Here is a 16,100-nt window from a genome sequence, read left to right as displayed (position 1 = left end):
AGTTTAGAAAACTCATGAGCTCATATCTTCAGTTTTCAGTCTCTTTGCTTTGGAAGAAAATCTCTAAAAGATGTGATGAGTTCCTTCGCCTGGATAAGTTGGACTGTGTAACTATCTTGAAATATTTGGGTAATGGATGTTTATGGTGTATAGACCTATAGTTGTGATAATGAATGCAAGTTACAGAACTAAAGCCTTTCCTTACAGGTTGCAGATTTGGATGATGAATTTGCTGACTTAGTTTTAGGAGAATTTAGTGAGAATTTTGATTTGCTACCAGCCGAAAAGGTAAATTTTATTAATCATTTACTTCTGACCAAGTTTTACTATTTGGATGTGGTTTGATGACTATTGTAGATTTTTTATTCAACTTTGGATATCATTAGAAAATGCCGACTTAAAAATTAGAACAGTTCTAAAAATTAGAACAGTTCTAAAAATTAGAACTTAAAAATTAGAGAACATTGTTCATTTTCTGTATCCTTTTCCTTTCACTGTGATCATTTCACTAGTAGTAGGGAAATCACAGATAGAAATTTGTTTTTTGTTTTTAATTTACTGATATTTCAGACTACTATAATGGTCATTTTTCTCAGAACATTTTTTCTGAGTCTGTTTTAATTGTTAGTGGAAACTTACTCTAGATCTTCCCAGGTTTTTTTTTTTTTTTTTTCTGGATTTCTTATGAAATACATCAAACCAGAGAATTGTATTTGAATTATGACGGATTTATTCAAGGTATTTTTGTTTTTTTCTGCCAGGAACCTTCTCCCATGAACAGTGTTTAAGTGGTAATGTGTTTTAAGTTGACTTCAAGATGAGCCCAGCAAATTCGCTTGGTTATTTTTCATGGAAAGAGTTAACGAAAAACACAAGATCTGTAGATTAATTTTGAGCCATTAGAAGTTAGAGGTGTAAAAAATGTTTTTTCTTTTGCATGAAGTGCTATAAGTTTGAATTTTTTTCTTGTTTAGTATTTGAATGGTTAGATTTGATGTTTACTATACCATATAGTCACATAATATGATTTCTGTTTTCAAAGAGTTTACAATATAGAATGAAGTTGAGCCACCATTCCTCTTATCAATAGCTTGCAAACACATCTAAGCTTTTCTTGATTTTTGTGATCTTTTAAAAGTTGTTTCTAACTTTGGTACACCTCATTTTTGCCTTGGATTTTATTTAATGTGGATTTAATTCATTTGAAGAAACTGGAATTCATATTTCTAATTTCTAACAAGTTCTTCTAGTAGACTATCAAGGTTAAATCACAAGTAATTAACTCACTTTTTCAAGAAATATTTTTATTCAACTACTTTATTTTAGGCACTTTTCCAGTTTTTGGTGATTTAGTGATGTTTTATGGGATTTGCTATAATGCTTATATAGATTTTACATTCTAGTGGATTGGGGGACAGACAGTAAACTAATAAATATATATCTAATATACCAGATAGTGATTAGTGTTATTTACAGTGAAAAATAAAGAATAAGCCCATAAAGAATGATGGTAGTGTGCTGAGGAGTGATGTTTTACATGGTTAGTTAGAGAAGTCATCTGATTCTGAGATATTTTGGTGGAGACCCACTACACATAAAACATTTATATCTCTGCTTTATAGCTACAAACTGCAATACACAGAGTAACACTGGCTCAGACAGCAGTGCCTGTGCTTTGTGGAAGTGCCCTGAAAAACAAAGGGGTCCAGCCCTTATTAGACGCTATTACTATGTACTTGCCTTCACCGGAAGAACGCAACTATGAATTTCTGTAAGTATAAAAGTACATAGATTAAAATCTTACAGGCTTGAAAAGATAGGTAGACAGATAGGTCTTAGTTTTCAAAAATGGTAGTTGAATCACAATTTTTGAATAACATTGATGAAGAATATTACTGTAAACAATATAATGTAGAGTCATTGTAATTTTTACTTGAAAGGGATGTTTGTCATCATCTCTTGTAACCTGCTGTCTTGAAGAAGGCGCTAAGAATGTGTGACTTCTTTGCTGTGTAAAAGTATAAGTGTTGACCCTTCCATCTTAGTCTGAAAAAAAGAAGTAGTACACTGGGGGTGTTTGATAAATATGCTATAGATATATTTATATTTACTCTGGATTTCAAGATTTTCCATAAGCTCAAAATATTTTGTGACTGTAAGGAAAGGTCTGTTGTTTTACTGCTCTTGTGCCTAACAGCTTTGTCCTTGGTAATAAATCCTCTAAAATCTAAGTGAGCTTTGTGCATAATGGCAGACAGAGGTGGACTTTAATCCTGTTAACTGGAATCTGAGTCACTTTTCATCTCTCTCTGTTGGAAAGGCATTATAGCAATGTGATGATGAGCATGGACTGTGTACTACTTGAATTTAAATCTCAGGTCTTCCAAGTTGCTTAACCTCTCATCTGTAAAATGCAGAAAATGGAATTTATCTCATAGGATTGACAATAGAATAAATGAGCTAATATTTATAAAGCACATAGAACAGTTCCTAGTATATGATCAACTCTCTATATAAGGAGTTGTTAAATAAAATTTGGAGAGAACAGGAAAAACATTAGAGAAGCTCAATAATAGAAGTGTCTAATCTCCTGAGTCATGGACTCCTTTGAAACTAATGAAAATATGGAGCATTTTCCTCAGAAAAATGTACCTATGCACAAAATTTGGCAATTTGAGACAAATTCAGACTTTCTGAAACCTCTCAGTGAACACCAGTTTAAGGACATCATTCTGTAAGTGTTGGTGTTGTAAACAAGTCCAAGTTTATAGTGTAGATTTATATGGCTATGCAGCTAAAGAAAAAGTGGGAGGAGAGAGTGAAAGCCGTAATTGAAAAGTACCTTCTTGTTTATCCTTTATGGGGTTTTAAGAAGTGGTGTGATATTCCTAGGTGTATTTTTTGAGGGGGGATGTCTCGGCAAGAATTATTTGCTAATAGAAGTAATATTTGGAAGAGAATCCATTTTTTTTTGTTGTTGTTGTTTTCCAGTTTTGAAGCATTAATGGTAAGATCTCCAATAAGTAATCTAGTCCAGTGGAGGAAGAGAGGTACAGAATACATTATTTAATTGTCCTGGGTTACTAAATCAGAAGATAAGAGTAATCTTTGGAGGACATTAAGTTTATGCAGTGATTCTGATCTTACCTATATAGATATATAGGAGGTGTATTTTAAAGGCTTTCTGGAATTTCTCCTTGATTTTTAGGCAGTGGTATAAGGGTGACTTGTGTGCCCTGGCATTTAAAGTCCTCCATGACAAGCAGCGAGGCCCACTGGTTTTTATGCGCATATACTCAGGCATGCTAAAACCCCAAACGGCCATCCACAATATTAATGGAAACTGCACGTAAGTAGAAGCCTAGGTGATTTTCTAAAACTTCTTATTTCTAAACTCATGTCTTTGTACTTTTACTAACACGAATCATGGTTTTACAGGGAGAGGGTAAGTCGTCTGCTTCTGCCATTTGCTGACCAACATATAGAAATCCCTTTACTGACTGCTGGTAACATCGCGTTGACTGTTGGGCTTAAACATGTAAGTGACCAAATGGTTTCTGTAGGAAATAACAGCTTAAATGTTTAATTAAAAGTACGTGTTTTGTCATAGCAAAAACCCATAAACAGTCCAAAAGCTGTCAGTAGTGCAATAAGGAATATTGTAGTACATTCATCAACATAGGCAAATCTCAGACATTTAATACAGAGAAAAATGAATTATGGAATGCTATAAACACTATGGATTATCTTCATATAAATTTCAAATCCAAGTAAAATAATACATTATTTATGGATACATACTTATGTTTTAAGTTTGTATTAGATAGTGTTATTCTCATTAGGTTTTTTGCTATCTTGATAACTTCAGAAAATGTAACTTTATAACTGATTATGTAAAAAGTGAAGATATTTTTCCAATGAAGTCTTGTAAGGGCAAGAATTTTTGTCTCTTTTGCTCAAAGATAAATTTGATTTGCCAGATGAATTTTAAATGTATTTTTGTTGTATGTGTGTTTTATTGTTGTCCTCCTCTAGCAGTGTTTTATTGTTAGAATTTACTATAGCAGTGTTTTGGATAGAATTAGTCTATACGTTGAATTAGCTTTACGAATGTACAGTTACAATAAGCTTAGTGAATTTGTCTCTTTAGGTTTTGATGAAGAGAAAGTGCTACACTGAATTTGTCTTTGGTTTTCATGGTTTTGGTGGAAGCTGAGTGCTTGCCTGTTGTGTTCATGCGTCTTGTTTGCTTGCAGACTGCTACCGGGGACACTATTGTCTCATCCAGGTCCAGCGCATTAGCTGCATCTCGTCGAGCCAAAAGGGAGGGAGAAAAGAAGCAGAAAGAAAACAATGAAGCAGAGAGGCTTTTATTGGCTGGCGTGGAGATTCCAGAACCTGTTTTCTTCTGTACCGTAGAACCTCCATCAATGGCTAAGCAGCCAGGTACAAATAATCTTGGTGCATCAATTAACTAGTGCTCTGACAATTTAGATAAAATAGTTAACATTTTACTTCAAAAAGTTTTTCATGTCATTTTATGTCATTGAGTTCAGCATTTCAGTTCAGTCGCTCAGTCGTGTCCAGCTGTTTGCGACCCCATGGACTGTAGCGCATCAGCCTTCCCTGTTCATCACTAGCTCCCGGAGTTTGCCCAAACTCATGTTCATTGAATTGTGATACCATCCAACCATCTCATCCTTTCTTGTCCCCTTCTCCTCCTGCTTTCCATCTTTCCCAGCATCAGGGTCTTTTCCAGTGAGTCAGTTCTTCACATCAGGTGGCCAAAGTATTGGAGTTTTAGCTTCAGCATCAGTCCTTCCAATGGATATTCAGGACTGATTTCCTTTAGGATTGACTAGTTTATCTCCTTTCCGCACATGGGACTCTCAAGTGTCCTCTCCAACACCACAGTTTAAAAGCATCAATTCTTTGGTGCTCAGCTTTCTCTATAGTACAGCTCTCACATCCATACGTGACTACTGGAAAAACCATAGCTTTGGCAAGACGGACCTTTGTTGGCAAAGTAATGTCTCTGTTTTTTAATATGCTGTCTAGGTTGGTCATAGATTTTCTTCCAAGGAGCAAGTGTCTTCTAATTTCATGGCTGCAGTCACCATCTGCAGTGATTTTGGAGCCCAAGAAAATAAAGTCTCTCACTGTTTCCATTGTTTCCTCATCTATTTGCCATAAAGTGATGGGACCAGATGCCATGATCTTAGTTTTCTGAATGTTGAAATTAAAGTTGGCCCTTCCTGTACTTGGTTCCTCCATATCTGACTCTGTATATAAGAAGACCTGCATCAGTTCAGTTCAGTTCAGTCTCTCAGTCGTGTCCAACTCTTCGTGAACCCATGAATCGCAGCACACCAGGCCTCCCTGTCCATCACCAACTCCTGGAGTTCACCCAGACCCACGTCCATCGAGTCAGTGATGCCATCCAGCCATCTCATCCTCTGTTGTCCCCTTCTCCTCCTGCCCCCAATACCTCCCAGCATCAGAGTCTTTTCCAATGAGTCAACTCTTCGCATGACGTGGCCAGATTATTGGAGTTTCAGCTTCAGCATCATTCCCTCCAAAGAAATCCCAGGGCTGATCTCCTTCAGAATGGACTGGTTGGATCTCCTTGCAGTCCAAGGGACTCTCAAGAGTCTTCTCCAACACCACAGTTCAAAAGCATCAATTCTTCGGTGCTCAGCCTTCTTCACAGTCCAACTCTCACATCCATACATGACCACTGGAAAAAGCATAGCCTTGACTAGACGGACCTTTGTTGGCAAAGTAATGTCTCTGCTTTTTAATACACTGTCTAGGTTGGTCATAACTTTCCTTCCAAGGAGTAAGTGTCTTTTAATTTCATGGCTGCAGTCACCAACTGCAGTGATTTTGGAGCCCCCAAAAATAAAGTCTGACACTGTTTCTACTGTTTCCCCATCTATTTCCCATGAAGTGATGGGACCGGATGCCGTGATCTTAGTTTTCTGAATGTTGAGCTTTAAGCCAAGTTTTTCACTCTCCACTTTCACTTTCATCAAGAGGCTTTTTAGTTCCTCTTCACTTTCTGCCATAAGGGTGGTGTCATCTGCATATCTGAGGTTATTGATATTTCTCCCCGCAGTCTTGATTCCAGCTTGTGTTTCTTCCAGTCCAGCGTTTCTCATGATGTACTCTGCATAGAAGTTAAATAAGCAGGGTGACAATATACAGCCTTGACGTACTCCTTTTCCTATTTGGAACCAGTCTGTTGTTCCATGTCCAGTTCTAACTGTTGCTTCCTGACCTGCATAGAGGTTTCTCAAGAGGCAGGTCAGGTGGTCTGGTATTCCCATCTATTTCAGACCTGCATCGAATCCATGTTATTCAAGGGTCAGCTGTATTCTTCTTTGGTGTGATCATTCATGGTAGAGTGGGCACATTAGTATCTCTAGTCATGATATAATTTAGCTTCTTTTGTATTTGTTTCTGAAGGCTTTTTTGTTAGCTTCTAAATCTTTGCAGAATATAATCAGATGATGTTACTGTCCCATGTAAAACCTTTCAGTGGCTTCCCAGTGCAAATCCAGACTTCACCATGGCCTTCAGACCTTTCATGATGTGATTGATCTCTGTCACACATCTCCTCATCTGATGCTGCTCTTTTGTCTACCATTATCCAGCTACATTGGCCTTCTTATTTCTTCAGTAGAAACCATTCCTTGCACAGCCATTTCCTCTATCTGGAATTCTTTTTCTCTGGGTTTTTACTTACAACATCATTCTTTTTGGTTTATGTCTTTATCTAAATCATCCTGGACAGGTCTTTCCAGGTCACTCAATCTCAAGTAACCTCCCATCACTGTCTTGTCAGTTTTTTAAATTCTCTACAAAACATTTCTGGCCGTGTGAAATAACTGTTACTATAGTATCTTATCTTAAAAAATAAGATGTAAAGGTAACAGTTACTGTTTGTCCTCTAGATTTGGATCATGCATTGAAATGCCTTCAGCGTGAAGATCCCAGTTTGAAAGTGAAGCTAGATCCTGATTCTGGACAAGTATGCATATTATTAATTCCCCAAATCTTTCAATAATAATGTTTATTTGTGTGCAAGAGAGTGTTTAAGTGCATTTGTCTAAAACATTGATTTGTCCATGTACCTGAAAGAAAAGGCCTTCTACTTTGGCTCTCTCATAATATAAATTTCTGATTATTATTTTTACTGTCAAGCTAAATTCTCCTTAATTCCTCAGCATGATTATACCTTACTTATATAAACTACTCTCCAAAATTTTTATGTTCCAGAACACAGCCTTTTGTGAAATTTTGAAATAAATCTTTCAACTGCAAGACAACACTTTGAGCCTGTTATGCCAAAACGTACAGAAACAGTTTACTAAAGGGAGGGTGCAAAGGTAGTTTTAATGATGGTAACACACGTGAGATGGGTGAGCAGTGACAGACTGCGGCCAACAGCATGGGAAGAAACAGTCTAAAGTAGGTACAGGACTGCACTGTGTACTATGGTATAGTAGAAGAACACATGTTCGTTCTACATCTTCTTTTTAGGGAGGCAGAGTAGAGTTTATATAAAATATCGAGAAAAAGTTCCTTTAAAAGATTATAAATGTGTCTGTAAAAAGGATAAACTCATTTTAGTTCATCTGAAACATGTGGAGTACTTTTTTTCCCTAAATGCCAACTAAATGATGTAGCAGCTTAGTTTAATTGATTCTGAAGGCTGTAAAAGCAATTGCAATAGAAACTTTTTATTTAAAAACCACCAATACAAATTTTTTTTTAAATGGCAAATAACATGCAAGTGGACAAAGTAAAGAATTAAAGTCTCCCTTTCAATCTTTCCATCCTGTTCTACACAGATAATCAGTGAATAGCCTTTCACACTTTTCCGAACATCCATTTTTCTGCCATGCTATGTTACAAAGCATAGTATATATATACATATTTCTAAATATATATGTACAGATATATAGCTAGTCATTGTATTTGTATTATTCAACAACTTGCTTCTTTCCAAATAATTTACTTTTTTAACTTTATATTAAAGTATCACAGTCATACACCAAATAGTCTTTTATTGTTTCTTACAGTTTTTTTTACACTGAAAGGAAACAAATCAGAAATAGCCAAGGAAGAGACACATAGGGCAAAGTCTGGGAGAGTTCTAAATGCAAAGCATTCTTCATCCTCTTGACTCTGTGGAGTACTGCCAGGCTGGGAAGCTCACCTAAGCCTTCAATGTTCAGAGATTCTGTTGGAACATAATCACATACTGCCTATGTGGTTGACATTTAATCTCTCGTGCCTCCTGTAGGTTTGGGCTACTACCTTCACTCTCTAGGTTGTGAATGGGTATGGCTATTCCAAAACCTGTTTCATAAGTCACATTGTTAGACTGGTGGACAGAGGCGCCAGACAAGCAAAGACACTTCTATCAGGGAGCATTTTGGCCTACAGAGAACTTTCCAGTAGCTAAAGGCAAAGGCCAGATCTCTTTTCAGGTTAAAGTTAATGCTTCACTATACAGATGGTATATGAATAAAATGGGGCAAATAGGATTACTTGCACATACTCTCCCATACAAAAAGACCTTCAGGAATAACTATTTTTGTGTTATTTTGTTTTTGGGTTTTTTTTTTAATGTTTTAATGAAAATTTGGCTGTTCTAACAAGGACCCAAAATGACATTGGTTCAAAAAAGAGAAAAGTCAGTTTCTCTGTCACTTAAAGGTTCAAGCTACTCTAGTAGTTTTGTTTGTTGTTTTTTTTCATTCTTTGTTTATTCCATGAGTAGTCACATGTTGTTGTTATAATCTGAATTTTGTTAAATTTAATATGGGCTGCTTTTATTTATTTATTTTAATTAAAAAAATTTATTTATCTATTTTTAGAGGCTACTTACTTTACAGTATTGTATTGGTTTTGTCATACATTGACATGAATCCGCCACAGGTGTACATGTATTCCCCATCCTGAAACCTCCCCGCCCCCAACCTTCCTCCCCATCCCATCCCTCTGGGTCATCCCAGTGCACTAGCCCTAAGCACCCTGTATCATGCATCGAACCTGGACTGGCAATCCGTTTCACATATAATATACATGTTTCAGTGCCCTTCTTCCAAACCATCTCACCCTCACCCTCTCCCACAGAGTCCAAAAGACTGTTCTATACATCTGTGTCTCTTTTGCTGTCTCACATACAGGGTTATTGTTACCATCTTTCTAAATTCCATATATATGCGTTAGTATACTGTATTGGTGTTTTTCTTTCTGGCTTCACTCTGTATAATAGGCTCCAGTTTCATCCACCTCATTAGAACTGATTCAAATGTATTCTTTTTAATGGCTGAGTAATACTCCATTGTGTATATGTACCACAGCTTTCTTATCCATTCATCTGCTGATGGACATCTAGGTTGCTTCCATGTCCTGGCTATTATAAACAGTGCTGTGATGAACATTGGGGTACACGTGTCTCTTTCCCTTCTGGTTTCCTCAGTGTGTATGCCAGCAGTGGGATTGCTGGGTTGTATTACTCTAGTAGTTTTGACTGCCCACAAAACTGTAAGGTTAAGGTGTCCAGGATGGTTGGCAAACAGCCATGTGATTGGGAGTGTTTGGGAGAGGGGTTATTTCCCTCATTCACAAGATGTTGCCCTCATTCACGTTTCAAGATAGTTATCCACATCTTCATTAAGAGAATGGTTTTATTTATCCTTAAAGGTATAACCTAGAAGTTCACAACGTCATTAATACTTACATTCCGTTGGCTAGCACTTAGCTTTGTGGTTGGGAAGCATGGTTCTGGTTAGAATGCCACTTAGCCAGCTAATAACCCAACCATCACAGAGTCAGAGACTGGCTGCACTGGCTCCTAGTTGTGGCACGTGGGATCTTCATTGCGGCACGAGCACTGACTAGTCACCCGACCAGTGATCAAACCCAGGCCCCCTCCATTGGGAATGTGGAATCGTAGTCACTGGACCACTCCTTGTGATTCACTTTTAATTGATTTATTTTTACAGTCAGAGAAGTTAAAAACAGTGTTTTGATGTAGGAGTCAAAAAAAAATGTCGTTTATACAGGAGAAATTTTGTTTATAAGTAATGGGAAATAAAATATATTGATATCATACCTTTATTTAGTGTTTTGTGATAAACAATTTTTCCTTGACCTTTGTTTTGTTTTCTTCCTCTTTTACCCAGACTGTCCTTTGTGGCATGGGGGAGTTACATATTGAAATCATTCATGACCGAATCAAGAGGGAATATGGACTAGAAACCTATCTCGGGCCCCTCCAGGTGGCATACCGAGAGGCCATCCTAAATTCGATTCGTGCCACAGGTAAATGCAACATTTAGAATTTGCTGGTCCTGTTGCTTTCTTTCTCTCCAGGATCTGTCTGCTGCATCTCTTAGTTTAGTTGCATAAAGCAGGGTTTATATTTACTAGTGTCTTCCATCAGTGAGGACAGGTTTTATGTGTGTTTTCTTATTTTTTTAGAATTTGTTTGCTTTAGGCACGGCCCTATTTCTTGCCACTCATTTATTACATATACTGGCTGAGCCACTCGTCAAACAGGTACACAGTGGGATTAACCATTGAAGTAGACAGCTCATCCTGGTCCTCAATACCAGAATGAGTATAAGAATTTGAAATTGGTGTGCTATTTTTTACTCCATAAAATAGTGGAAATGGGGAGTGGGGAAGGTAGACTTAGAAGGCAGTCAAATGGTACCAACTTCCAGTTATAAGATAAATAAGTACTAGGGTTTGCTGTACACCATGATAAAGATAATTAATACTGCTGTACATTATAAGTGAAAGTTAAGAGAGTGTATCCTAAGAGTTCTCATCACAAAGGAAAAAATCTTTTTCTATTTCTTTAATGTTGTATCTATATGAGATGGTAGATGTTCACCAAACTAATTGTGGTAATTATTTCATGATCTATGTAAGTTAAAGCCTTGTGTTATACACCTTAAACTCCTACAGTGCTGTATGTCAATTATATCTCAGCAAAATTACAGATAATTTTAAAATTTTAAAAAGCAAAAAAGTAGAGTGGAAAATAATTTTCACTAATAAACATGGTAATCTTGTGCTGATGGTATTATTGGGAAACTGAAGTTTTTATATTTCTGTGCCAAAATGTAAGAATTCATGCTTTTTCTACATACAATCTTTTCAGTTTGCTTCCCTTAAGTAAAAAAACATGACAGCTATTCCCATCCCCACAATAAGAAAACTTGGACAGGTTTGTGAAAAAAATATAGAAAAGAGATGTTTAGCGTAACTAAGAACTTTTAAGCACTTCAGTGGTTTGTAAATAGGCCACGTGATTACTTTTCTTTGAAACTTGAAAAATTAAACAGGATATAGGGGCATGATGACAAATGACATGATGATTTCTCTTTCTGGACTTTATATCTGGAAAAACAAGATGCTTGAAAATATAAATAACCTCTTTCCAATTAATGTCTGAAGTGGTTAGAATATGATGGAAACTTCCAGAGGTTAAAGAAAGGAAGGTGGAACAGGAATCTTGGAAAATAACTCAGCACCTAAGCCACTAGCTATTCTGGAGAAATCTGTGGTCATATTTAACCTACTGCTTGAGAGCCACATTCTCATGGAAGCAATATGGAAAGTCTTCTCCATAAAAGAAGGTGACAAGGAAACTTACCTGACTGGCTTTTGGCAAAGGGGAAGAATTTCTGAGAATTTGTAACCATAGGCATTTTCAGCCTACGTTCATAGAACCAGTATAATCTATAAAACTCCAAACCAAGAAGAACTTGGTGTGAAGTCCTCTTGGTTGGTGATAGACCAAGGAGCCTTGAGAAAGCAAACATAGGGCTTATTAGGTAAATGTACCCTCAATCCAGGCCTCAAAGATCCCACAAAGTAAAATGAACTCACAATATATTTTTTAAAGTTTTAAAATCATAAAACCTTGAGAAAAGGCACAATGGGCAGAAAAAAGCAGTAGAAACAATAAACCTCACAGGCAGACCAACAAGGGCTTCTGATACCAGAATTACCATGTACAGAGTATATAAAATATTATTTTTGAAGAAATAAAGGGGATTAAAAAGTATTAGTAAGAAATACGAAACTTTCAAAAATAAATAAGCAATGGACTGTTATCTGAGAAAGAAAGGAAATGTTCAAAAAAAATGATGGGATTGTGTCATAAGGACATAGGAACCAACCTCAAGAGGCTACACTGGCTAAATCTGGGTTAATTTGACCTCCAGAATAGCTAAAAACAATAATTAAGCCATTGACAAAAAGCTAGAATTCATGAGGCCATACCGATAATAGATCAACAAGAAGAGACTGTTTTTCCTTATACTGAAATGCCAAGTGCTGACTGTTAGATGTTGAGGAGGAGGGTTGGAATAGAAAATCGTCATTTTGCACATACTTAATATTGTGTACATTGTTGAATAACATATTTGCATAGTCTTCAAGTGTCTCCCTCTAAATTGCTTATTAGTTACGAAGTGAAAAGCTAATAACCAGATGCTGTTGACTGAACATTCAGACCACCAGTGATCACATGCTGTTGAGGCACAGGTTACATTTGTGTACATCTAGAAAATTATCAAAATGTACAGGCATTAAAGAAGACCGAAGTTCAGTGGGAAACCATACTATTCATGAGACTTCCCTGGTGGTCCAGGGGCTGAGATTGTGCTCCTGATGCCTGGGGCCAGGGCTCTGATCTCTGGGCGGGGAACTATTAATAGATCCCACGTAGCACAGGTGAGAGTTCACGTGCCACAACTAACGATTGTGCATGCCACAACTAAGACCTGGTGCAGCCAGGTACATGTTTTGAAAAAGAGAATGAAAGAAAAGTATAGATAAGATCCATACTATTCATAGATAAGAGGACTGAATAGCATGAGGGTACCAGTTCTACCCAAAGAAGTGTATCAGACTTTAATACTTACTATAAAAGCAGTCATTATGATACTGACCAACTAATCAAGCTAGGAACAGACAAATATACCAGGGGAACAAACCAGAGAGCTTAGAAACACACATCTATATGAAAATGTACCTTTCACTGAGTGATATTGAAGCTCAGTGGGAAAGGGTGGACTGAATTTCAATAAATGGGCCTGGAAAAACTATTCACACGGGAAAAGATTTAGATTCCTCCCACATACTGTATCTAAACCTCAATTCTAGTTGAATTTAAAAGCCTAAATAAGAGGAGAGAGTTGGAAAGTCTCCCTTTGAAGACAGAGAATAAAGAGAATAAATGTTAATGTATGCAAAAGAGGAAAGAAAGAAAACCCCAACGCTTTATGAGAGTTTTTAAACTTTCAAATTTTTGGAAGACAGTATAGGAGAACTTTAAGCAGGTAAGGCTGAAACTGTGAACTAAAAGATTAGTAAATTTTATGTTATTGAAATTAAGACTGTATTAGAATATAGTGAAAGCAAAAAGATACACTGAGAAAAGATATTTGCCTCATATAAGACTGGCAGATTAGAATCCAAAAATCACTAAAAACATGGCAACCAGCCAAGTAAAAAAGTGAACAAAAAAGGTTGAACAGACATTTCACAAAAGAGGCTGAAGGCCCATGAACATATTAAAAGATTCTCAGTGATTAGGGTCATGCAAGTTAAAAGACAAGATGCCCTTTTACACCAACAAGATTGGCAAGAAAACAGTTTGGCAACTTTGTTATGAAGTTGGCTATGTGTAGACCTTAGTTCTCAGCAGTTCCTCTAGTAGGTATCAGTAGGTATCAGTCCTGGGTGTTCATTGGAAGGACTGATGTTGAAGCTGAAACTCCAATCCTTTGGCCACCTCATGCGAAGAGCTGACTCATTTGCAAAGACCCTGATGCTGGGAAAGATTGAGGGCGGGAGGAGAAGGGGACGACGGAGGATGAGATGGATGGATGGCATCACTGACTAAATGGACATGAGTTTGGGTGAACTCCGGGAGTTGGTGATGGACAGGGAGGCTTGGCGTGCTGCGGTTTATGGGGTCGCAGAGTCGGACACGGCTGAGCAACTGAACTGAACAGGTGGTTTCTTGACTGCTTCTCCCTTGATTAGCAACAGTTCCAAATCTGCCGTGTGGAACTCAGGGAAGGTCATAGAGACTGGAGTCTTGCCTACAAGAAATGGGGGACAAAAGGGCCTCCATGCCAGAGAGCCACACAGGGCCCCACTCAGTTTCACTGACCGCTGTTGCTTGTTGACAAATGAGGGATACCATTTTCATTTTAACAAATAGATCAGTAGTTTTGGAGGAAAGGAATCATAAACATTAAATAAAGAATATATTGCAGGAACAGTATGAAATTCAGCTGTTTGTTGTCAAGGTTAAAAACCTTTTAATTTTCATTAGATAGTCCTTTGTACTCAGTAAGTGTTTTAAGTAAAAATTTTGTGCTTAATAGAATTTGGGTCACAAATGTTTAAATGTATGATCTGCATGTCAGAACTTGTGTGTTCATCTGCCTTAACACACCCTAACACTGAAGCAATATTAATAGATGATTCAGAGCAGGTGTTTAACGTTGATAAACACAGAATCTACACTTTCTTGATAGAACTATTTACTCTGACATTTTTATACTGTGCTTAGTGTCTTTATTGGTATTCTCTTCCGCTTTATCTTCCATGAGATCTTGAACTTGTTGACTGTAATTAACTTGTTGGACTTGTTGATTTTGCCAGTTATGGCACCTTGACACCTTTCCAGAACAAATCTCTGAGGTACTGTATTCGATTTGTTTACAGATACCTTAGATAGAACTTTAGGAGACAAACGGCATCTTGTGACTGTAGAACTGGAAGCAAAACCTGTGGAAACATCATCTCTTCTGCCCGTTATCGAGTATGCAGCAAGCGTTGCCGGAGACCTCTCGCAGGCCTCCCGAGAGGCCTTTGAAAATGGCGTTCACAGTGCGTGCCTCCAAGGTGAGGCAGTCAGATCAGTAAGATGAGGGTCACTTTCAGCCCCTTCTAATAACAGAAATTATTCATTCTTCTTTTCTAACTTTGGGGGTGTTTTCTCCCTATTTCTGCCCACCATGCATATGTCATACCTTGTAGTCCCACAGTATTGCATATTCTGTTCTGGTTTTTTCGGTCTTTTGTTCACTTTGCTTTTCAGTTTTGGAGGTTTCTACTGATATATCTTCTAACTCAGCCTTTCCTCAGCCGTGTCCCATCTGAGCACGTCAGTGGTCTTCCTTTCTGTTACAGTGTTTTTGATCTGAGGCATTTCTTTTTGTTCTTAGGACTTCTGTCTCTCTGCCATCATGACCATCTGTTCTTAGTGCCCTTTACTTTGTCTGTTACAGCCCTATAAATCAGTTTATATTTTCAGTCTGATCATTCAGCATTCCTGCCATGTCGGGTTCGGATGCTTGCTCTCTGTATTCAGATTGTGCTCTTTGCCCTTCAGCATTTTTCTTGATAGCCAGATATGATGCACTGGGTAAAAGGGACTGCTCTAAACTGGCCTTTAGTACTGTGGTGGTGAGGTGAGGGGGAGGGGGAGTGTCTGTACCCCTGAGATTGGGCCTTAGCCGGTGCCCTTGACCTTTGAGCTGCACAGCTGTTTCTCAGTCCTTTCATCCCCCATAGGTGGGACAGGATGGCTGGAGTAGACTGGAATTGGGTGCTTCCCTCCAGTCATCTAGGCTCTGATACCCCTTCAGGTTTGGCTCTGATATACTAGTTTCCTCTAAGGGCCGACCTTGTTAAGAATAGAATGCCTTGGAGTATTTCAGAAAGAATTCCTCCCCACTACCACCCTCATGTATCTCTGATATTTACTGTGAGAACCTGCTTGAGATCACAAAATTGTGCCCCTCCCCACCCCCAAGACTGGGTCCTCCTGGAGTTTTTAACTGTGACTGGGCCACATTGAGCCTCAAACAGTTTAGCAATTACAGTTCAGTGCAACTCCCTGCACTGACCTCTCTCTCCAGTCTTAGGGACGGTGGTTTGCCCTTTGTCCTCCCCTTTCCACTCAATCCAATAAGAGTTGTTGCATTTTATTTATTATTTAGAACAGTGTGATGACTTCAAAGCTCCTTACTTGCTGAACACTGGAA

At 37.8% G+C, this 16,100-nt stretch overlaps 1 protein-coding gene across 7 annotated transcripts in view; it reads left to right on the top strand.

The window, feature by feature from the left end:
• Nucleotides 1-16,100, top strand: part of GFM2 (GTP dependent ribosome recycling factor mitochondrial 2) — a 51,633-nt gene that overhangs the window by 26,480 nt on the left and 9,053 nt on the right. For all 7 annotated transcript variants that reach the window (XM_086361088.1, XM_086361086.1, XM_086361081.1 and 4 more), the window contains 8 exons: nucleotides 208-288; nucleotides 1,623-1,771; nucleotides 3,209-3,349; nucleotides 3,439-3,538; nucleotides 4,257-4,446; nucleotides 6,957-7,033; nucleotides 10,203-10,341; nucleotides 14,776-14,955. In XM_086361088.1, coding sequence (XP_086217214.1) covers nucleotides 208-288; nucleotides 1,623-1,771; nucleotides 3,209-3,349; nucleotides 3,439-3,538; nucleotides 4,257-4,446; nucleotides 6,957-7,033; nucleotides 10,203-10,341; nucleotides 14,776-14,955 — 1,057 coding nt within the window. The remainder of the gene's footprint in view (nucleotides 1-207; nucleotides 289-1,622; nucleotides 1,772-3,208; nucleotides 3,350-3,438; nucleotides 3,539-4,256; nucleotides 4,447-6,956; nucleotides 7,034-10,202; nucleotides 10,342-14,775; nucleotides 14,956-16,100) is intronic.

Source organism: Bos grunniens, chromosome 20, assembly GCF_055505025.1.
Source record: "Bos grunniens cultivar Pamir isolate PY7600 chromosome 20, Bosgru_T2T1.0, whole genome shotgun sequence".
Lineage (NCBI taxonomy): Eukaryota > Metazoa > Chordata > Mammalia > Artiodactyla > Bovidae > Bos > Bos grunniens.
This window is presented reverse-complemented; position numbering and strand designations above follow the sequence as displayed.